General features: G+C 40.3%; 1 protein-coding gene across 7 annotated transcripts in view; it reads right to left on the reverse strand.

Annotated features, from left to right (window-relative positions):
* Window positions 1-24,280, reverse strand: part of LOC117402657 (homeobox-containing protein 1) — a 62,722-nt gene that overhangs the window by 21,175 nt on the left and 17,267 nt on the right. For all 7 annotated transcript variants that reach the window (XM_059024760.1, XM_034004014.3, XM_034004013.3 and 4 more), the window contains exons 3-5: window positions 22,841-22,926; window positions 10,943-11,053; window positions 1,260-1,413 (exon numbers count right to left, since the gene is read on the reverse strand). In XM_059024760.1, coding sequence (XP_058880743.1) covers window positions 1,260-1,413; window positions 10,943-11,053; window positions 22,841-22,926 — 351 coding nt within the window. The remainder of the gene's footprint in view (window positions 1-1,259; window positions 1,414-10,942; window positions 11,054-22,840; window positions 22,927-24,280) is intronic.

The following is a 24,280-nucleotide window of genomic DNA, read 5'->3' on the forward strand; positions in this document are numbered from 1 at the left end:
AAATGTGGCAAAAGGTCGCAAAGTTCAAGGGGGCCGAATACTTTCGCAAGGCACTGTATATTACATTACACCTAAAAGCCCCGGGAGCAGTCACATTGACAGCCACACATAAAACAATTGTATTTTCATTATACAGAACGGTATTCAACTTTATTATTTTTATTTACCAGTCCGCAATGTCTTTAGCTGTAATCAGATTAGTCTCTACTCTCTGCCTGAATGAATGACTGACAGTCTATTGTTTTCAATCAGCCTTTTGAAGGCTGGCGCCTGCTTGCCAGCTGCGCTGCTTTGGTCAGTCAATTAGCATCGGGACTAGCGAAAATATATACCAGAGACCGTGGAGTTTTACAACGCAACAAAATATGGAGTTGATGTTTTGGTTCAAAAGTGTGTTCAGATGTTTATTCACATTTTCTTGTTTTGATTTGTAAAATAAATGTATGTATGTATGTATGTATGTATATTTTTTATATATATATATGCGCTTTGGTTGTTCAGATGTTTATGTGACGTAACAAAAATAAATAAATAAATAAAATAATTACATCCGACTGTTTCTCCTTTTGTTATACTATTTACAGTGTTTTGAATACAGCCGTCAGAAAGACTGCTGCAGGGCTTCTAGGTATGAGTATATCTCTGGTGCTTCTAGTGTTAATCTAAGCAGCTGTTAAAGGGAGAGTTACAAAATTCTAGGGCACCCATGTTAGGATAGCTGCTCTTCCTAGAATTGGTGGTGACCTGTGAGGTTTATCATATTGATAATTCAGTATTAGTTGATGCTGAGATAGGTTAAGCAAGAGAAATGATACAGTACAATGCATAACACTAACATATCTTTTTTGATTGTTTCTTCTTATTTTTATAGATTATAGGGCTAACATATTTGGAGTTATATGGCCTGTACTCCATTGCCATTCAAATACGCTATGTGCTTTTGCTCTTGATCAAAGTTTGCTCCACTTTTTCTAAGTGGAATAAATTAATCATTAGAAATAAACAACAACTCAGGATGTTCTGAGGGGTTCTATCTGCACCTGAACTCCTAAGTTTTTTTATTCCACTTAGAAAAAGTGGAGCATACGTTTTACTTGATCAAAGACTTACTAAATCTGTCCCTCTGTCACAAAACTATCAAGTAATATTTTCTACGCCTGATGGAATGAATATTTTAATGTGAATGCAGCAAATTATTTCTAAGTTTATGAAAAGCCTTTGCACACACCTGCAACAGCAGCTCTGCTAATTGGGCTCACCTCTCCATCACAGCCAGGCACTCCTTCCTCCAGGTGAAGCGGCTGCCCCTACGCAGCCGGAAGCTGCCCGGAGTGGAGCTAACCGGGGGTGGGGTCTGTCTCCACTCGGGGTCCTCCATGGCGATGGGGGCAGAGCGCATGCTCAGGGTGGCGCCTGGTGAAAGGAACACACATACATGAGGTTAAAAACAAGCAGCATTCCTTTAGGCAACACCATGGTATTCCAAATGACTGTAATACTGTATTCACAGTCTTAAAGATATTTTTTCCAGTTGCTGATATAACCTGGCAAGATGGCAAAGCAAGCAGCTGCATAACAACTTTGCCAGTTTCTTCACTGAAGTAGCATATTACAGCTGGGTACAACCATAGGCGGCGGGAGAAAATATTATTTGGGGGGGCTGATTAAAACTTAATAGCTTAGACACTGGCTGCAACTGTGCTATTCTTTTGCTAATACAAATTATACACGTCTACTTAAACGCAATGCATTTATTGCAATATTCATAATACTGTAACAGGTTTATAGTAAAAATTAGATGATGTGCTTGTTAAACATATAAAGGCCATTTTGTATTAAATCGATTGTCACTCAGATTCTATTCACAGCAACACAATAAACAGCAACCGGTCTGGCACTGCACACGTGACGTAAGCCACACACAAGTCTAAGCCTCTTCCTTTTTACAGGGACATCTCCTCTTGATCAAAAACCTAAGTCAGCAGTGTGGAGTAGTGGTTAGGGCTCTGGACTCTTGACCGGAGGGTCGTGGGTTCATTCCCAGGTGGGGGACACTGCTGCTGTACCCTTGAGCAAGGTACTTTACCTAGATTGCTCCAGTAAAAACCCAACTGTATAAATGGGTAATTGTATGTAAAAAAAAAAAAAAAAATAATAATGTGATATCTGTATAATGTGAAATAATGTATAATGTGTATAATGTGATATCTTGTAACTGGATAAGGGCGTCTAAGAAATAAATAATAATAATAATAATAATAATAATAATAATAATAATAATAATGATGAAGACAGGGACACCAATTAAGCACCAAATCTATCGGGGCGATTCGTGCATACGCAAGCAAGCACACGATGAGACTTCTACAATAATAACACCGCGTACAACCACAACAAACACAAACAATGCTAGCTACCCTCCCAAGTTCCCAACCTGAGAACTATTATATTACGGTTCAATATTGAATTATTAAAGCACCAAATTAAACAAACTAATAATACAAAATAACAGAACCTTGAGCCGACACTGTGGATCTTAAATTTTCTAGTCCCACAATCAGTGGCTAAACTTGAATTCATCTTACAATCTTCCCATATATTTCCAGCATCTTATCAAACGGCAGGCTAGAATACCATCTACACTTCTTGCTAGTACTAGCGATTCCTCAGAAAACCTCCTTTTAAATTTCCCGTTAGAGCACTCATAACTGGTAAAAAAAAGTTGCTTGTACCACTTTTGTCTGTTATTTCGTGGTTCAGAGGGAAGCTGCTCTCTCGCTCCGCAGCTTGAATCCACAACATAGTCGTCCAGTTTTAAGGTCTTTCTTGGTCACCTTGGTTTGGCTTCGTCCCCCTCAATCGTTGGTCCTACATGTTCACTGTATAGCAGGACATCCTCCCAGATGCCGTTTCATGCTTGTTCATTTGTCATTTTTTCCCAAAGTTGTGGCAGTGCTCATTACCACTCTTACTGCTGTGGAAAGTGAGGACTTTTCAGACTGCAGCGCCTTGTGAGCAACGTGAATCAATGACAGCAGATTATCAATGACAACGAGACAGATAATGAAATCTGTTTTTTCCACTTGGAGCAGAAATCCATTTGCCTCACAAAATTCTGGTTACTTCCATGCTGAGAGAGCGCCGTAAGGCATTGGATAATAGCCTTCAAATTAGACTTGCATGCTTTGACATTTTTCCACCTGCACGCCCAACATGCATCACTGACTGGTCAATTCAACAGATTTTACACCAAGTGTGTGCTGTACATTGCAGAAAAGTGAATGGTTCCCAGGCATAGAAAAAAAAAACACAGTATAGTGACTCCAAGATGCAAAAAAATCCTGATACGGTTCTGTTTACCTTACAAGCATCCACAAGAACAAGATTCAGTTTATGTGCCATACAGTGGGTGTAGATGGCTGCTGGACTGTGTTTCCAGACATAACGCTTGCCCCATCATATGCTTGGCCCACGATAGGAATAGCGCTTAGTCCAACTGTCTGTATACCATCTGAGACAACTGTAGATCCCCTCTGTATTTCTGGATTGTGAGCAGTCCTTAAACATGAGAAATCGCTCGTACACATTCAAGTCAGTGCCCACATAGCGAACACAGATCGAAAGTTGCTCTTGCTTGAAACATCGCCCTTCGTCAGCTATCAGGCAGTAAAATCCCACATTCCGCACATCTTCAGCTGTTTGTTTCCTCACCAGGTCAGTCGCAATGTACAGGATCTCATTTTGAATTTCATGACTTGTCATGTTTAACATGCCATGCAGTTTCCTTTGAAACTGCTCATCATATTTTGCAAAAAGAGAGCATAACTCAAGAAAATTCCCTGTTTTCTGACAGTTACTTTTCATCATGCCCTCTAAAGGCCAGTGACAAAAAGTAGCAAATCGATAATTTTTCAAGCATATTCTGTTTTCCTCAACTGTCATCTTAAGAGAGTTTGACAAGTGACACACAACTGAGCCCGATTTACTTACAGCCTGGTAATTTTTCCACTTTCTCATACACTACAAGTGAACCTTGCAGGTAGAATGACTGTTTAGCTTTTCATTTATCTTTTTCCACTCTCGCAAGCCCTTCTCCGTGAAAGTGTTATCCTTGTATTCAGAGGAGCAGTAAAATATTTTACAGGGATAGCAGAATACAGCATCGGCAGGTACACTGTATTCAATAAAAGGATATTGATCGAACAATGACGATGAGAATAATCGATTTTGCTTGCCGAAAGAACTTTTGTGATAAGTACCCAACTTCACCTGTACAGGCCCACTTGATCTGTCCCCTAGTTTTAACTCAATTGAAAAACCACCAGCAGCAGCAGCACTACTTATATTTTTATCTGCGGTATGTACTTTGTCGGCAATTTTTTTCCCTTTCATGTTGATGAGGGATTTCCACACTGACTGCAGTATTTTCCGAGCCAGCTGTTTGTGAAATTAGCTTTGGCTGAATTTCCTCATTGCCTGCGTCTGTGGTAGAACTTTTGTTTTTGTTTTAAAAAATGTCCGCTGACTTTTCACCACTTTGCGTGCTCGCAATACTACTGTGCACAGGACATAAACCAATCTCAAACCGCAGCATACGTTATGTTATTATGTCAAAAACCATGAGACCCGTGACCCGCGTCCCGCCCCCATCCACAGTAAAGGAAGCTACTGCACTCTGCGAGGCTATGGTGATTCTGAGTACCTTGCAAGTTCATTATGGGGTTTAAAGTAATCGTTGTGGTAAGTATTTAGAAAAGTTTTTTTTTTTAACAGTACGTTTGGGGGGGCTGAAATGTTGGCGACCTGTTGCAATATATGAAGTATGTATTGCTAGTAGAATTTGATATGCGTGCCAAAAATGTTTGTGTTTTATTTATTTATTTATTTATTTATTTATTTATTTTTAAACGCAGAACAAAGGCTCACAAATATTTATGGCCTTGCGTACCTAATTTTAGCAATGTTTCGTAGATGATAAAAATACACTTTTGCAATTTTTTTAATACGAGCCTCAAAACTCAAATCAGAATGAAATATAAAAACGCCCACATTTCTCATACCAGGTTTTATATTAGAGAGGTCAGGTTTCCCAAATCTATGTTTAAGAAATTTGCAAGCTCTAGTTGTTGCTGAGAACCTAACTGCAAAACTTATCAGACAGAAGTTTTGTGAGGGCGCTAAGTAACGAGAACAGAGTATTCTGGACTACATTGCCTGACACTTCGTTCTGAGGGTTAAAAGGAAGTCGGTCACATAGAAAAGAGACAGAGCTTCGGTACACTAACTCATTGACCCGGAGGGGAAATTATGTGGCAGCTGCAGATCATAAAAAGCAGCTGCAATTGTTTACCAAGGGGTCATGAGTGATGGTATAAATAGGGGTCGAAGCAATGTTATCTGTTCCTTTGTTTTGGTTATTTAATAAGATACCCGGAAGGACCTGTGTTTGGTGAAATAATCGTGAGTGTTTGTTTTGTTCTGTCTATTTGTTTGTTTGTATTCACTAGACAGCTGTGGCCAGCAAAACCCGGAACAGCACTGCACTCGTATCACTATAACTGTATTTGCACCACTAGCACTAATTCACACACCAACAGACTTGTGTATGTGTTTTGTGTTTTGTGTGGGTGTATAATAAAAATAGGACTATTATTTGCGGGGGGCAAACCTGGGGATTATAAATTAAGTAATACACGCTGCTGTATTACTTACCTTCAATATCGTTTAGTGTTTGTTTCACGTCAGGCACTGGAAAAACAAATAAAACAAACCTTTTCACCTGGATTACAACTGTCTGCTCTTTAAATCACCTGCACACTATCAACCACTTTGTCACACGTGGGGTCAGAACACGGGACTATGGATCACGCAGCACTTTCAGAGCTGCTGCAGGCGCTGGACAGCAGACAGGAGGCTGCGGAGAGACGGAGAGAGGAGCGGTACACAGCGTTGGTGGGGTAGGTCGGTCTGGCGGATCCTGCCTGATCGGGGAGGCTCAGGCAGTGTATCAGGCCATGACGGACACCGATTGCTGCCGACTGCAACCTGGTAAAGCGAGCCGGCTCACCATCACGGGGGAAACGCACAGGGTACGATTCCAGGAGAACCGAAGATCCCCAGAGACACGCCCCAGGGTGGTTGTGCAGCAGTTGTGTGACCACATGGTGCACTGACTAAGCCCCACCCAGAAAACGGGTCTGCAAACGGGCAAAGCCATAGCAGTGGAGCAATTTTTCCATGTCGTTGGCGCTGAAACCCAGGTATGGATATGGCGCCACAACCCTGCCACCCTGGAAGCAGCAATAAAACTGGATTTCAAGGACTCCCTGGTCTCAGCCCACACCAACCGGACCACAGCTCCCGTCCACCGGAGCAGCTGCACAACACCTCTTCTCTCTGCTCCACCTACAACACCGGGACCAAGACCTCCTAGATTTCCAGCCCCAATGGACAACCTTGCCTCCTCTTCATGGAGGTCAAGGTTGGCCCCCAGTGGGGGTAAAGCTGCTACCCCGGTCCCATTGCCATACCAGCAACGAGACAAATGTTTTAGATGCAACCAACAGGGGCACCAGGCCAGGTCATGCCCATCAGTAATGGTGTGATGTGGCGGCGTGCAATTGGGCATATGGAGCGGGTAAGCGCAAGGAAAATGCAGTTTTAGGCAAGGTGACAACTCACGCATTAGTGGACACCGGGTGTGAGCAGACCTTAATTAAAGCAGTTCTCTTGGGTGATGTGTCGTGGCAGCCACAAGGCCAGGTGGCGATCTCCTGCGTCCATGGAGATATGGCGACATACCCCACCCTAAAAGTATATTTATCGGTAGGACTGATAAAACATCACTTAGTAGTTGGGGTGACGGAAAGGCTACCACACCCAATAATAAGAGTCGAGACTGGCCAAATAGAGAATTGGTTAAATTAATGGCAGAAAAAAAGAAAAAGGAACAAATAGGCGATGTGTTTCCTTTTCAAGCCGAAATGTTTTCTCCTATTTTCTGTCCTAGAAAAAGAGGATGAGGTTACTGGGCCATCCAGGGCAGATGCTACTCCAGCCCCTCTCAATATACCGGACATGTGGCACTCAAGCGCGGACATAGTGTGGGGCCAACATAATGACCCGTCACTAGTGCATGCTTGGGGCCAGGTCCGGTCTATTGAAGGTAAGGATGTTGATGGCACTGGGGCGCTAGTATATCCACACTTCAGTATCAAGGGGCAATTACTGTATAGGGTAAATCTAGCCGCGGGCACAGGACAGCCTGTAACGCAATTATTGTTTCCCCCGTCTTGTCGGACCGAGGTCATGAGGCTGGCGCAAGATATCCCTTTTGCGGGGCACCTCAGAGCTGACAGGACAAGGGAGCGGATATTGGCTCCATTCTATTGGATAAGTCTTCATACTGATGTGTCGAAATATGTAGCCACATGCCCAGACTTCCAGCGAGTAGCGCCGGGTCGAGTGCGCCCTGCCCCTTTTGGTTCCACTGCCGATTTATTTCCACTCCCTTTGAATGCATTGCAATGGACATAGTGAAGCATGTGCTCCTACTGAGAGATTGTCTGGATTTGGTTGGTCGTTTGGCCCAGGACAACCTCAAATCGGCTCAGCACCGGTAACAGCAGCATTACAATAAAAATGCATTAATTCGAACCTTTCCACCAGGAGACAAAGGTAATGCTGTTGCTTCCCTCCTCAGAATCGAAATTATGTGCTAAATGGCAGGGGCCATATGAAGTGATTCGGGCTATAGGAAAGGTGAATTATGAAATTAGATAGCCCAATTGCCATAATGAACGTGAAATTTATCATGTAAATTTATTAAAGCCCTGGCAGGCAAGGAAGGTCTTACTTATAGCCCCAGGCAATATAGAGGATGATTTAGGCCCTTGTCCAGAGACTCATGGCACTAAAATCATTTCGATGGAGGAACAATTGATTCCAGATCAGCAACGGGAGCTGCGTAAGCTTTTTGAGGAGTTCAGTGATGTTTTTCTGACTTTCCCGGCAGAACTAACTTAGTTGAGTATGACATTATCTCCCCACCAGGTGTCACAGTACGAGAGGGACCTTAACGGATCCCAGAAAGTCGACGAAGTGGCATTCGCAAAGAGGTATGGGACATGCTCGAACTTGGGGTGATTGAACCTTCCAGGAGCGAGTGGTGCACTCCTATTGTCATAGTGGCCATCTTCTGTGTAGATTTCCGGAAGGTAAATGCTATGCATACCCTATGCCTCGGGTCGACGAACTTCTAGATAGACTGGGAAAGGAGAAGTTTATCTCTACTCTGGACTTGACAAAGGTATACTGGCAGATCCCCTTAACCCACAGTTCTAAAGAGAAAGCCACATTTTCAACACCAGAGGGGCTGTTTCACTTTAAAACCATGCCGTTTGGGTTACATAGTGCGCCCGCTGCCTTTCAGAGACTGATGGACAAGGTTTTACACCCATATCACGAATATGCAACAGCGTATATTGATGATGTGGTGATTTACAGCTCCACCTGGCGACAGCATTTGGCTAGGGTTACAGCCGTCCTTCAGTCTCTAAGGGTAGCCTGGCTGACAGCTAACTTGAAAATGCACGTTTGCCAAATCAGAAACTCAATATTTGGGATTTTTAATGAGGAATGGAAGGATGAAACCCTTTGTCACCAAAATCCAGGCTTTGGTAGACGCGGCAATCCCAAACCCTTTAGTTGACCTCACCAAAAAGAGTGCTCCAAATTTAATTAAAGGGGTCAGCTGAGTGTCAGGGGGTGTTTGATACTGTTAAGCAAAGACTCTGCCAGGCCCCCGCTCTCATCACACCAGGTTTCACCAAGAGATTCATCCTCCACACCGATGCGTCGGATGTGGGTTTGGGTGCGGTCTTGTCCCAAAAGGTTGATGAAGTAGAACACCCGATATTGTATATCAGCAAAAAGATGCTCCCTCGGGAGTGCAACTACTCCGTAGTCGAAAAAGGAGTGTTTGGCCATTAAATGGGCTACTCACTCCTTACGATACAACCTGCTGAGACATTCATTTGATCTTGTTACAGACCACGCCCCACTCAAGTGGTTAAGCACAATGAAGGATAGCAATGCCCGGATAACTCGATGGTACATCGTGCGGGGAAGATGCAAATTATTTTTCCCGGGAGGGGGGAGTAATAGGAAAGGTAGATTCAGCCGAGTGTTCCTTTCGACTCCACTCTAAGCGTTGGGATATGTGACAGAAAGACAATGATTCTTGGTTGTAAATCTCCCTCCTGACCTGTGAGAGCGCTAAGCAGCGAGAACAGAGTTCTTTGGACAGGCTGGTCTGACAGTTCTTTCCCAGGGTCGGAAAGTCGGACAGTTGCACTTGTTTACCAAGGGGTCATGTGTGACAGCATAAAAGGGGATGAAGAATCATAATCTGTTCCTTCGTTTTTGGTTATTAATAAGTGACCCGGAAGGACCTGTGTTTGGTGAAATAATCGTGAGTGTTTGTTTTGTTCTGTCTATTTGTTTGTTTGTATTCACTAGACAGCAAAAACCTGGAACAGCACTGCACTCGTATCACTATAACTGTATTTGCACCACTAGCACTAATTCACGCACTAACAGACTTGTATATGTGTTTTGTGTGGGTGTTTAATAAAAATAGGACTATTATTTGCGGGGGGCAAACCCGGGGATTATAAATTAAGTAATACACGCTGCTGTATTACTTGCCTTCATTATTGTCTACTGTTTGTTTCGCCATCAGGTACTGGACAAAAACAAACAAAACAAACCTTTGCACCTGGATTACAATTGTCTGTCTGTTCTTTAATCACCTGCACCTGCACATTATTAACCACTTTGCCACAGGGACCAAGAATAGAGCCCTTGGGGACCACACAAGTAAAAGTCGATAATCCTGATACAGACTCCCCTGAAGAAACAACCCATTACGAAACTAGAAAAACAGGAAAAAGGACACTCGGCCCTATTTGTTTAATCAGTATCTTGGACATTATTATTATTATTTGTTTATTTAGCAGACACCCTTATCCAAAGCGACTTACAGAGACTAGGTGTGTGAACTATACATCAACTGCAGAGTCACTTACAACAATGTCTCACCTGAATGACGGAGCACAAGGAGGTTAAATAACTTGGTCAGGGTCACACCGTGAGTCAGTGAGTGAGCCGGGATTTAAACGGGGACCTCCTGGTTACAAGCCCTTTTCTTTAACCACTGGACCACACAACCTCCTGTACAGTATATGTGCTGCAGTTCATTTGCAACAAAATACCACACTGTAAAAGATTACTCACACACACAATAAGAACCCCTACACTGTATCATCAGAGGTGAAAAGGCTGAAATTATTATTTGTATAAAATCACACTTACTGCAGTAATCTAAAGTACTGTTACAACTTGTATTAAATGACAAATAAATCCCCCTAAGTAAAACTGACAATCATAAACTTGCTAAACTGTGGCTCCAATTTTATTAAGCTGTATACTAAAATAACCTGTCCAAAAACTGATAATAAATTGAATGATGTCTTGGGGTTTAAATGGGAACATGGGAGTCTCAAGTACACACAACTGGTCTCCAATGCAAATAAACCCCAAACTGAACATAAATAATCCCTAGTAGCATTTCTGAAATTCTGCTACTATAAATCAGAGTTGTTATTTTTGAAGGACAAACACATAAATCACTGGGGGAGGGGACAAACCATGGAAATGGTGCAGAGCGGAATATTCCATATCCTTTTTTCACCATACCAATTGATATTCTGTAGTGTTTCACCTGCCTCAGATCAGAGACTGTTCAAACATCATGCTCATATCCATAGGATTTATACATATGTGGTCAGTCTAAAGGCTAAAGAAAATACTACTTCAGCACCCATCATCACTGTTACTAAAAAATTAGAGAGAAAGATTGTAAAACAGCACCATGTCTTACCTGGGCTGGTCTTCTCCAGCTGGTACCACCTGTAAAAAGCCCTCTTCTTCTGTTCACTCAAGTCAGAGCCCTGCTGCAGCAGCCAGTGGGAGATACGACTCTGGCTGATACCTACAAGTAAAGATAAAATAAACTAATAAATCAAATAGAGTAAAAGAAAATTATGTCTTTCGGATTATGTCTAAATCATTGAAGAAAGTGTAATGCACTGTGACTATTTTTTTTTTAATTGAATGGAACCTTTAAAAACATCAAAAAATGTAGCAAGTATGAAAACAGGAAAAAATATGGTCTTTTAACTCTGCATCCTCCCCTCCCCCTTACAAGCAGCGGAAGGGGCAAGGTAACAGACAGCCATGATCAGTTAAGATGAACAACATACAACTCTGCAGATAACACAAGAGATCCATCATCATGGTCCACTAGGTGTATGAGCTGGGCACCATGTGGGGGCACTGTGTGTACCGCACCCCATAGTGCTCCCTAGAGACCTACTGGGAGGCTGACTGCATAAGGATGGCTATTTACAGAGCACATGTGTGTGCTATCTGCCAACCTAGTCCTAAGACACTGGACAAATGGTGAACACACAACATACTAGTATGACAGCACAACGTGTATAGCCCAACTGTGACGATGAGGCCATCCCTCCCATTAAACATCTCTGTCTGTATTCTGTTGCTCATCCAATATGACAGTGGAAAGCTCTAGTTTGATCTGTGTTGTTGGTGCTGCCCTCTCAAACTGACATGACATAGCACATTCCACTCGCACATGTAAACAGTTTCATAACATTGGATTTCATACACCTTCATTTTACTGGTAGTGATATCACTGTGTCATGCATCTTTTTCACGGGTGTCCTGTTTTTAATGTGCTCCCCTTCCCCTCTGTTACTGTGAATGCGAATGCCAGCCCAACACCACCTCCTCCCCTGCAAAATACTGTGTTGTGCCATTGAACATCTGCAATTCCATACAACAGACTTATGCTGGGACATCTCATAGATCTGTATTACAGCACTGTTGGTAATCAGAAGGGGTGAAAGCTTGAAACATCCTGCGGGGAAAAAAGCTACATTAGTAGTAGTATTATTATTATTATTATGATAATAATGCTGGTCATAACGATCTAGTAGTTCTCATGCATCGTTCATAATACACTGAAATGAATAAATAATGGTATAAATCAACATCTCTATATGCAATTTATATATAATTTAGCCGCGACCCTCATCAGGAGAAGCGGATTGATAATAATGGATGGATAGATATTTAACTGATTTGTATTAGTAAGACTGGGATAAGGAAAATCTTACTTGCGCTACAGAGGAGGACAGAAAGACCGTATCCCAGAGAAGAGCGTTCTTTTATATAGGGGAAGTGGAGGAGGTATCATGTTATTTCATGAAAGTCTATGGTTAAATATTGTGCACGACTGTGGAGTTTGTTGCTATGGGACTAATTAGGCCAATTAGCGCGCACTTTACCGTGCTTTACCAAAGTGTATTGACACTTAAGTCACACACTTTTTTTTGCCGTGCACTTTTGGAACGAGCACAATCATGCGTCATTTGTGCGTTACACGTCATGAATGCACTATAGTAGCGCGATTAAAACTTGCATGTAAACAGCGCCATTGTCAGCAGGTAAGATTCTCTGATACAGATTACTGAGTCGCTCTAACACCAGGGACGTGCGTAGTGCTACATGGGATACTGAGACCTCTGCTGCTTTTTTCTTTTCTTTTTTTTTTTTTTTTTTTTAAAAGAAGATGATGCAGGGAGCAGTGGAACCATTTTTACACGTTGCATTGCATAAAACTACTTTGTAATATAAATTATTGGATAGGGATGAAAAGGGGATCTGTTGTCTTTTACATCAGTGTTTTAGAAACGCACTGCTGTTATTTTTTTGCATTTTATTAAAACGTCTTGCGTATATAACATAGAATTTTGCGTAAATGACCTCTGAAATGCTGTGTCAACTTTATTTACTATTTATTTCGGGAATAAACAAAACAACGTTTAACTTGAACTGCTATTTGGCATCTATCGTTTTGTAGTTAATTGCCTGGGGTAAAGTAAGGCCTACACAATGTATTATTTACACCTGTGATATTTTTCTACTTTGACGTGTTACTGTAACGTATTGCTGTGAAACACAGGAAAACACAGGCCACGCACCTCTGTCCCTGCTGCTATGCAGTCTCTGCCTGTGTTCTGAGCAATATAATGACTTTTATTACTTTTTGAAAACAAACGAATATCCAAACGAATATTTAAATTATGAGTGAATATCCAAACATGAAAATCCTGGGTTCGTACCAGCACTAACCAAAAAGGCAAGGCAATATTTACAGTAGGCTCCATCAAATTATGGAAAGACAAAATATGTTTTTTCTTTTGTTTATTTCTATTATATAGTTGTTGCGGTTTTTTTTTTACAGCGTACAACATTTTACAGCTATTTTTCCTCATCAGTAAACTTCAGGTTTTTTTAAACATCCCAACAAGTAGTACATGCTTGACCACAAAGTAGAAATAATTACATAAATTACACAACATGATTTTTTCTAATCAGCCAATACCTCAGTGACTTTGGTAGGGTTTTTTTTGTAACTTGACTAGACTGCTGCATTTAAATGTCAAGTTCATGCCTTAAGAAAGCAGCATCACTTATTTGCTAATTTACAAAAAAACATAAATATCTTAAATTTAAAAAATTAGGCTGTGCCTTGCCAGAGGCTCTCTTGGCAGCCATTTCTGGGTTTCTTTGTTTACCAATAGAAGATAAGATTTTTCCACAGCTAGCCAATCAGAAGTGATAGGGGTGGGATGTAAACACTTTTTAAAATGCTTGTGTGTAGGTGCTAGACTTCCGCAACTCTGTTTTCAGAAAGTTGCGTGTTTTTCTAGCAACAGATCGAATATAGGAAAAATAAATAAAAACTATTTGTCCGACGGGAAAAGTATAACGGCAAAACTTGTTGTCCCTCACACAAATCTTGTTGTCCAGGGCGATATGAATTGCACACCCCTGCTGTTGTGTGTGCATGAGCACTGCTGAAAGGTGTGTCGCTTTTGTTTCAATTACTTTTTGTTTTGTGAATATCTTTGTATTCTATTAGTGTTTTGTTAAAATGTGTTAAGATCTGAGATTAATTTTGTCAACAATATCGGCAGTCAGGGGTCCTCCAAACTGTTCTTTCGAAAATCTAACACATAGGCATGGAGTTAAAGCAATGTGCTCTTGTAGTAGTGGTTGGTTGTAAGAACATTGGGCAGCAGTGTGGAGTAGTGGTTAGGGCTCTGGACTCTTGACCGGAGGGTCGTGGGTTCAATCCCAGGTGGGGGACACTGTTGCTGTACCCTTGAGCAAGGTACTTTACCTGGATTGCTCCAGTAAAAACCCAACTGTATAAATGGGTAATTGTATGTAAAAGAAAAAAATATATAAATAATGTGATCTGTATAATTTGATATCTTGTAACAATTGTAAGTCGTCCTGGATAAGGGCGTCTGCTAAGAAATAAATAATATAATAATATAAAAAAAAAAAAAAAAAAAAAAAAAACACAACATTAAATCGGCTTCTAGAACTAGTGGGTTGATCATAGTCTTCTTAAGCACTACAGAATTAGTGTCGAAGGTATCAGAACAGGGGGTTGTGGTAAACAACACGGTTCTCCCTGTAACTTCTCTAGTACTTCCAGCTAGGAAAATAACTTTATGAAACATCCTCCCTTTTCTTAAATTATATGATTGAAAAGGAACTGGCAAGGTATGGGCAAATAATGTCGGGGATCAAAAGAATCCCACTGGGCTGTAAATCCTCGCATTTGAAACACGTTATTTCAAGCCTACACTAGTGTTTTCTACTATTATAACAACCTTGACTTGCATAAAGAAGGAAAAACATTGAGTGAAATAGCTTGCATCACTTGATTTTCAAGGTGTGTTATCCGAAGCATAAATCAACAAGTACAGAGAAACATCATCTGTAATTGACAAACCCAGGACTGCAAGACCCCAAAAAGCTGTCTAACAAGGATGAGCAATACTTGAAGGTAATATCCTTAAGGAACAGAAAGAAGACAAGTGTTGAATTGACAACAGAACTGGCAGAAGGCACAGGTGTCGTTGTTTTCAAAGAAGCGTCATTAGCTTCCTGAGGAATTCATAGAAAAGCTTTTACAATTTCAGCGTATCTAAACAAAGAGTACCAGCTTGGACAGATTGGAAATGCTGATCAGACCCCCGTATGTTTCAACATGCCAAGCAATACCACAGTTTACAAATTGGGAGTGGTGAGAGTAATGACGACTGGAAATGGAAAAAGGACTAAAAACAAAGTACACAGAAAGAGTACTTGGAACTGCAAATGCAAGTCAAAAAGGAAGTTAAAAAGGCCAAGAGAGAGACAGAAATGAACTTTGCTAAGGGGGCTAAAACCAATTCCAAAGTCTTGCCTGCCATCAGTTTTCCTGCTTCCTGATAAAACGTGCAAAACATGGGGCTTCTTTTAACACTGTCAAACTTAAGCCAGGGGAAATCTTTTAGCCACTGTTGGTTGAACTTGTATTTTACAACGGTGAACACGCTGTAACTAACTCGAAGTTCCCTGTTCGCTTTCATCTTCTGACATACCTGCATTGTTCATTTCTTGTAAAGACGTCGACATATCTGCATTTGTTATTTTCCTAATCTTGGTTTGACAAACTGTCTGGAAACGAGTAGCCATCGCACTGATAAATCAGTGAAATTGGTGGCGTATGGAATTTGTAGTTTTAAATGTGTGATTAACAGTGGACAGTGGACACCAATAAACTACATTCCCGGAGTACATTACGATTAAGCTATGAGTTTAGATCCGACAGTGAGTTTTTTTTTTTTCTTTTGTTTTATACTTTTCAGCTGAAAAAATAAATCACATATATTGCTTATAGTCATCTAGTTGTTTATAGTCAACTGGATGACACAGAAGGCTCTGCCCTTAAGCCGTAACAAAAACTGTTGCCTGCTTATATGCTAGTGCTTGTTCTGATTTGCCGAGATCCACCAAAAATCTTTTGCGATCCACCGGTGGATCGCGATCTACGTATTGGCCACCGCTGGTCTAAGAGACACAAAAGTTTTTACAAAGGAGGATACGGACAACATGCCCCATATGTTGACCTGTTCCTATCCAGTTTTAAATAACTTTAGCATAAGAGAGGCAGAAGTGTTAAAGGGACAAGGAGCTCTTAAAATAAACAAATCCCCTGGGCCGGATGAGATCCTCCCAATAGTACTCAAAGAAATGAGAGAAGTTATTTACAAACCGCTAACCAAGATCATGCAACAGTCTCTTCACACAGGGGTTGTACCGATAGACTGGAAAATTGCAAACATAATACCGATCCACAAAAAGGGAGACAAAACCAAACCAGGTAACTACAGACCAATAAGCCTGACTTCTATTATATGTAAACTTATGGAAACTATAATAAGATCCAAAATGGAAAATTACCTATATGGTAACAATATCCTGGGAGACAGTCAGCATGGTTTTGGGAAAGGGAGATCGTGTCTAACTAACCTACTTGACTTTTTTGAGCATGCAACATTGACAATGGATAATTGCAAAGCATACGACATGGTTTATTTAGATTTCCAGAAAGCTTTTGACAAAGTCCCGCATAAAAGATTAATTCTCAAACTGAACGCAGTAGGGATTCAAGGAAATGCATGCACATGGATTAGGGAGTGGTTAACATGTAGAAAACAGAAAATACTGATTAGTGGAGAAACCTCAAAATGGAGCGAGGTAACCAGTGGTGTACCACAGGGATCAGTATTAGGTCCTCTGCTATTCCTTATCTACATTAATGATTTAGATTCTGGTATAGTAAGCAAACTTGTTAAATTTGTAGACGACACAAAAATAGGAGGAGTGGCAAACACTGTTACAGCAGCAAAGGTCATTCAAAATGATCTAGACAGCATTCAGAACTGGGCAGACACATGGCAAATTACATTTAATTGAGAAAAGTGTAAGGTACTGCACGCAGGCAATAAAAATGTGCATTATAAGTATCATATGGGAGATACTGAAATTGAAGAAGGGAACTATGAAAAAGACCCAGGAGTTGATGTTGACTCGGAAATGTCTTCATCTAGACAATGTGGGGAAGCTATAAAAAAGGCCAACAATATGCTCGGATATATTGTGAGAAGTGTTGAATTTAAATCAAGGGAAGTAATGTTAAGACTTTACAATGCAATAGTAAGATCTCATCTAGAATATTGTGTTCAGTTCTGGTCACCTTGTTACAATAAGGATATTGCTGCTCTAGAAAGAGTGCAAAGAAGAGCAACCAGAATTATCCTGGGTTTAAAAGGCATGTCGTATGCAGACAGGCTAAAAGAATTGAATCTATTCAGTCTTGAACAAAAAAGATACGCTGTGATTTGATTCAAGCATTCAAAATTCTAAAAGGTATTGACAATGTCGGCCCAGGGGACTTTTTTGACGTGAAAAAAAAACAAGGACCAGGGGTGACAAATGGAGATTAGATAAAGGGGCATTCAGAACAGAAAACAGGATGTACTTTTTTACACAGAGAATTGTGAGGGTCTGGAGCCAACTCCCCAGTAATGTTGTTGAAGCTGACACCCTGGGATCCTTCAAGAAGCTGCTTGATGAGATTCTGGGATCAATAAGCTACTAACAACCAAACGAGCAAGATGGTCCGAATGGCCTCCTGTCATTTGTAAACTTTCTTATGTTCTTATGTTCTTATGAGAAGCAGCACATAACTGTAATGCTCTGTGTGACAGCTGACAGACACAAACTGCCTCCATATGCATAATTGAGGTTGTATCTTTGTAAATACATATTTTATGTTTTATTTCTTCCTCAAATTGAGGGTGGGAAATTAGGGCTGCATTTTAAGTTCGAGAAGGAATACAGTATTCTCAAACTATTTGTATTATATGTATACTTTTCATTGTCTTTGCACCTTCAGGACAGACTGGCGGTGTTTACATGCACAAGTCATGACAGTTTTCCTCACAACCTGTTTGTCGTACTTTTCAGGAAATGCATTGCTATGCAGTTCTCATTCAGGGAAAATAAAAAAAAAATAAAAAAAAAAAAAAATCAGCCGTACCAATGCAGATGAATCCATTCATAGTCATTTAGGGGAGGGGATACATAAAATGTCTGTGTCTCCTTACTAAGTAGGAGAAGAACGACTCTGAATATCGTGAGGAGAGCTTCATGTGTTGCCATGAAGATAAAAACATTTAACAAGAGAAATTAATTCACGTGTTGTCACGCACATTCTGAATTACGCTGCACATTAGCTACTTGTTTGTCTGATTACCTTTCCAACACACACGCATGCACGCACGCACACACACAAAATTATATATAATATATAATCTAGAAGTTTGACTACTTTGTGTGTGTTTGTGGACCATCTAAAAGTTACATTTCAATAACACTAGAACCGCCTTTTACAATACATGTTTTTATTTTGAATATAACCTACAATATTGAATTTTATATATATATATATATATATATATATATATATATATATATATATATATATATATATATATATATATATATATATATATTTAGTTCAAAGAGCCAGCTGCCCAACGTTTCGATATGTTGTACATATCTTTCTCAAGGGAGCCTGTGTTTGAATCAAAACATTGGAGGTATTTATAGGTTTTTGACGGCATGACAACTACTTGTTATTGTTTACATTCAAATCCATGATTTATTCTTACATGATGTAATGGTGTTCTATATATTGTGACATCATTTTTACTTCTATCTTTGAATCTCTATTAATTCTAATTAACACTACTTTATATAAACTTATATTTTTCTTATATCATGCAATGCTGGCTCTGAGGATCAGTCTAGATTTGGCCTCCACAGCGCATCAGCATGCACAGCTTTTGAATGAATTTTGTTTATTTATTTAAATGTTATATATTTATTGAAGTTAATTAGTTCATTCTTTTCTGTTGAGTCCTGCTGGCATAATCGTGTTCAGTCTATTTATCCATTTACTTTCTTTTATTCTTCTATATGTCGCATTGTCTAATTTGAGCTGTTCTAATACTACAAACTTTACATCATTTATGTCATGTCCCTGACTGGTGAAGTGCTGTACTATTGGTTCATTCATTTTTTTATTTCTAATTAATGAAAGGTGGTTCTGAATTCTTTTATATAAAGTAGTTCCAGTCTCTCCAACATATTTGATTTCATCACATTTTTCACAGGCTATTCCATAAACATTGCTATTTTTACAGTAGGTATTAGTTTTTAGTGGACATGTGGTGTTCTTATGTTTAATTATATTTTTACTTTTGTCTATGTATTTACACACTTTACACCTACTAGTGCACACACACACAGTGCCTTGCAAAAGTATTCAGACCCCTGACCAATTCTCTCATATCACTGAATTACAAATGGTACATTGAAATGTTGTTCTGTTTGATATTTTATTTTAAAACACTGAAACTCAAAATGAATTATTGTAAGGTGACATTGGTTTTATGTTGGGAAATATTTTTAAGAAAAATAAAAAACTGAAATATCTTGCTTGCATAAGTATTCAACCCCTGTGCTGTGGAAGCTCCCAGTTTACACCGATGAAAGAAATTGCCCTAACGAGGACACAATTACCTCACCATTGGCCTCCACCTGTGAACCATTAAAGTTGCTGTGACATTTTTTGGATAAAAACCCCACTGTTGAAGGATCATTGGTCAGGCTGTGAATCTGAAGGAAAATGAAGACCAAAGAGCATTCTACAGAAGTTAGAGATAAACTAATACAAATGCATAGATTAGGGAAAGGGTACAAAATAATATCCAAGTGTTTGGATATCCCAGTGAGCACAGTTGGATCAATAATCAGGAAGTGGAAGCTCCATCACACCACCCAGGCACTGCCAAGAAAAGGCCGTCCCTCAAAACTCAGCGCTCAAACAAGAAGGAGACTTGTGAGAGAAGCCACAGAGAGGCCAACAATCACTTTGAAGGAGCTACAGAGTTCAGTGGCTGGGAGTCGAGTAATGGTGCACCAGTCAACCATATCAAGAGCTCTGCATAACACTGGTCTGTATGGGAGGATGGCAAGAAAGAAGCCGTTTCTCAAAAAGTACCATCTGAAAGCACGTCTGGAGTTTGCCAGAAAGCATGAGAGTGACCCAGCTGCAATGTGGGAAAAGGTTTTGTGGTCAGATGAGACCAAGATAGAGCTTTTTGGTCAAAACTCAAAGTGCTATGTGTGGCGCAAACCTAACGCTGCCCATGCCTCAAGACACACCATCCCTACAGTGAAGTATGGTGGTGGCAGCATCATGCTGTGGGGATGCTTCTCATCAGCAGGGACTGGGGCATCTTGTTAAAATTGAAAGAAGAATGGATGGAGCAAAATACAGGGAAATACTGCAATAGAACCTGCTTCAGTCCGCTAAAAAACTGAAGCTTGGGAGGAAATTCACCTTTCAGCAGGACAATGATCCCAAGCACAAGGCCAAAGCAACATTGTTGTGGCTCAAGAACAAAAAGGTGAATGTCCTACAGTGGCCCAGTCAAAGTCCTGATCTCAATCCCATTGAGAATCTGTGGCACTATTTGAAAATTGCGGTCCACAAGCGTCGTCCAACCAACCTGAACAACCTGGAGCAAATCTGCCAAGAACAATGGGCCAAAATAACTCCGACACTGTGTGCAAAGCTGGTACATACTTACCCCAAAAGACTTAAAGCTGTTATTGCAGCGATGAATACTTATGCAAGCAAGATATTTCAGTTTTTTATTTCTTAAAAATATTTCCCAACATAAAACCAATGTCACCTTACAATAATTCATTTTGAGTTTCAGTGTTTTAAAATAAAATATCAAACAGAACAACATTTAAATGTACCATTTGTAATTCAGTAATATGAGAGAATTGGTCAGGGGTCTGAATACTTTTGCAAGGCACTGTATACACACACACACACACACACACAAGCCTGTTGTTATCTCTACTGCAACAGCAGTCAATTCCTTAGTTTTGTGCAAGGTAGGAGAGACTTCATATTGAAGCTAGCCACAGCGCTTCAGCAGAAACATTTCAATCAGAAAGCTGCAGGCTGCAGCAGCTGAACCTGGATTCTGTGCTGCGAGTGACACACACGCAAGATATATCATATGTTACTCTCGTTTTAGATTAGCGGTTCTTGTGTTTAAGTAGTCCATAAATGTACAGTGTGTGTGTGTGTGTTGGGGCTGTTTTGTACATCCTTTCTGCTGGAGATTACTTTATATTAAGTCAGAAGAAAGATCTTGACAGCTGAAACCTTGTGAGCCACAAGCACAATTCCTACTCTGGGTTACATGGGTTTTTACAGCTATTTTTATCGTGAGAAAGCGATTGACCCTGTCCTTAACGTTGTGCTGCCAAAAGGACGTCCTTTTGCTGTTTCACCATGTATTCGCGTGACAACATCACACAGTCATGACTGTAGAGTCAATTTTCAAGTGCATGTAAACCCAGCCACTGTTTCGGGAGCCTTTTGGTGATTAAACTGTTCTGGGCCGGAATGGGTTATTAATCGATGCAAAATAATATTTTTTTCGTGAGGTCAAGTCTTCTTTCATGATCAAACATTAACTTGAAGAGCTGTACTAAGCATGCTCAGAACCCAAAATCCATACAACTTATGAACAGATTAATATTCTTTCACCAAACCAACAAAAGGCACGATTCTGGGCTAGTTCCTTTGTACCCTGAATTTCAGACAAAAAACCCAAACCTTGGATAACGACGTCTGCCAAATAAACAACAACAATAAACTAATACTACAGTAAATTGTGTGAAAAAAATGTGCAAAGCAGGCAAATATATCAAAAATTGTTTATAACATTACTTACCTGTGTTAAATGTGTAACACTTATTTATACTTTTGTAATATATATTTAAATCTTAAATGCAAGTGGCTGGTTTAAAAAATGTGAGGGGGGTCTCTTGAACTGCTGCCCAGGCGAGCGCTGTCTCAGGGGCAAATCTCCCCCGAGGATCCAGCGGTGGCTGTCCAAATTCTTTTTTCGTGAGAATGACAGAACCTCACGAAAAAAGACCCCCATCACGACAAAAGAAATGAAATTCCAATTAATTTTATCCATCAGAATATTTCTTGGTTTTCGCAAGCACGATACAAACCACACGAAAGAAGAATTCTTTCTTCACCAATAACAGAAGAATTTAAACAAATGTTTCTTTCTAAAAGAGCAAGACAATGAGAATACAAGCAGATAAACACTTACTGACATAAACCTCACAAAGTCATATTTGCGTTCAGTGGGAGAAACGAGAGAATTTCACCAGATACCTGAAAAAGACCTGGAAAAACACCTTTCTAACTTCCTTTTGTCAGTAACAAAAAAAATGTGGGAATGACTTTGAACCAAGTTCTCTCAGAAGCATTCTTGGCAGCATTGACCATTGCCTACGCAGACATAACTATGAATGCAGCATTTTCCAGAGCAGCCCATCGCAGTTCACACAAACAAGAAACTCTCATAGCCAAACAAAAACAGCTTAAAAAACATAGAATATATAAAGTAATAATATGGGTCAGAATATATTACCACACAAAAATATGTCAACTCGAGACATATTATTGTGTGGTAATATATTCTGACCCATATATTATACTCTCTCTCAAACTATTTTCAAAATAAACAAACCAAAAAACACCCAAGCTTCGGCTAGCCAGCCGACCGGCGCTCTCCCTCTCTATCTCTCTCTCAGCTGTTCTTGTGTTACTGTTGGAATTACGAAGAATATACCAGCGAGTTGATCTGATCTACCACCCTCTGTATGTCTTTACCTGTCACCTGAGCCACCACCGCCTGTGAGATCCGACGATTTGCCAGGAATCCCTTGATCTCCTCCTTGATGATGCTGCTATCTCTCCTGTAGTAGGAGAAGAAAAGTGTTTGAGCAGGCAAGGTTTCTGGCTGACTGTAGGCCTCTTCTCTACCCAAGTAGTACTGTACGCGGAACCCTCTATGAACTAAAAAATCCTGCTCAAAGAGGTGCAAATATTTGCAGAAAATATTGTACAGATATTATAAACAGATATTATAAGCAATAATATGCTATTACTGTTTTCCATCTTAATTACTATACCTATTAGTATGAAGACTACTGTGTAGTTTTACAGTAAAAACCTAATTTTGATCAAGGAACATTGTTTTCATATTAAATTCTCTACAATACTTTTCAGTGTAGGACTAGGGATGTCACGGTATACATTTCCATGTTTAATACCATGACCATTTTCCATACCATTGTTATCGAGTTCACAGTTTACTGTGGTATGCAAAAGCAGTTTATGTGTTTTGTCTCTATTGGCTCCTAATTGGTGCTTGCTGCTCTATACAAATGAGACACCATGCAGTACCCTGGCATAGCATTGTACCCCAGTCTCTCTCGTTCATTTTACGTCAAGAGTATATTCCTTATGGCTCCCACATAAAAACAAAAATAGTTTTGTACACAGGTCGATTCTTGTAGCAAAAGTGTATAATAACTGTATTGCAAAAACAAAGCAGCCCCAAACAATTGGTGAGACAGACATTTAAAGACAGACAGACACACAGGCATAGAAAGACAAACAGACCTGAAAAGACTATATCTGTTATAAGCGATTAAAAACAATAGCGCAAAAAAACAATGACAAAAATGTATAATAATACTGTTATTATTTCTAATCACATAATACTGCAGCTACCAGTCTCTGCTCTAACCGAGGAGTTTAAGTGCGCCAAGGTCAGACTGGAAATTACATTAGTAGAGTCACGTGATAAATGCGTAAGGGAGGCAGCACCTGTGTTGAAAACTGGAAGAAAGTGGGCGGCAAAGAAAGCTGTGGAAGATGCAAAGGCTGCCCTTCGAATTGGTGATATCATGGGGCAAGTTCAGCATGGAAGAGGGGGTCTTGGTTTCAGTTCAACTCCTCCTACATGGCACAAGGCGGCCCCAGCTCAAAGAAGGAAGCTGGTAGTCAACGAGGTGCAAAAGCAGGAGGAGAGGATGAGGTGTATAAAGGCCATTTCCCAGGCCAAACAGGGAGAATGGATGAGATGGGAGAGTGTGGAACAACACAAGATTGGCTGGCAAGACCTATGGTCAATGGAACAGAGCAGGATCAGTTTCCTCATCAGGTCAACATATGATGTTCTCCCATCACCACAGAACCTAAACCTCTGGGTAGGAGAGGATCCCTCATGTCCTTTGTGTTCATCACCTGCAACATTAAGGCACA

The sequence above is a fragment of the Acipenser ruthenus genome, chromosome 5 (assembly GCF_902713425.1).
Source record: "Acipenser ruthenus chromosome 5, fAciRut3.2 maternal haplotype, whole genome shotgun sequence".
NCBI lineage: Eukaryota > Metazoa > Chordata > Actinopteri > Acipenseriformes > Acipenseridae > Acipenser > Acipenser ruthenus.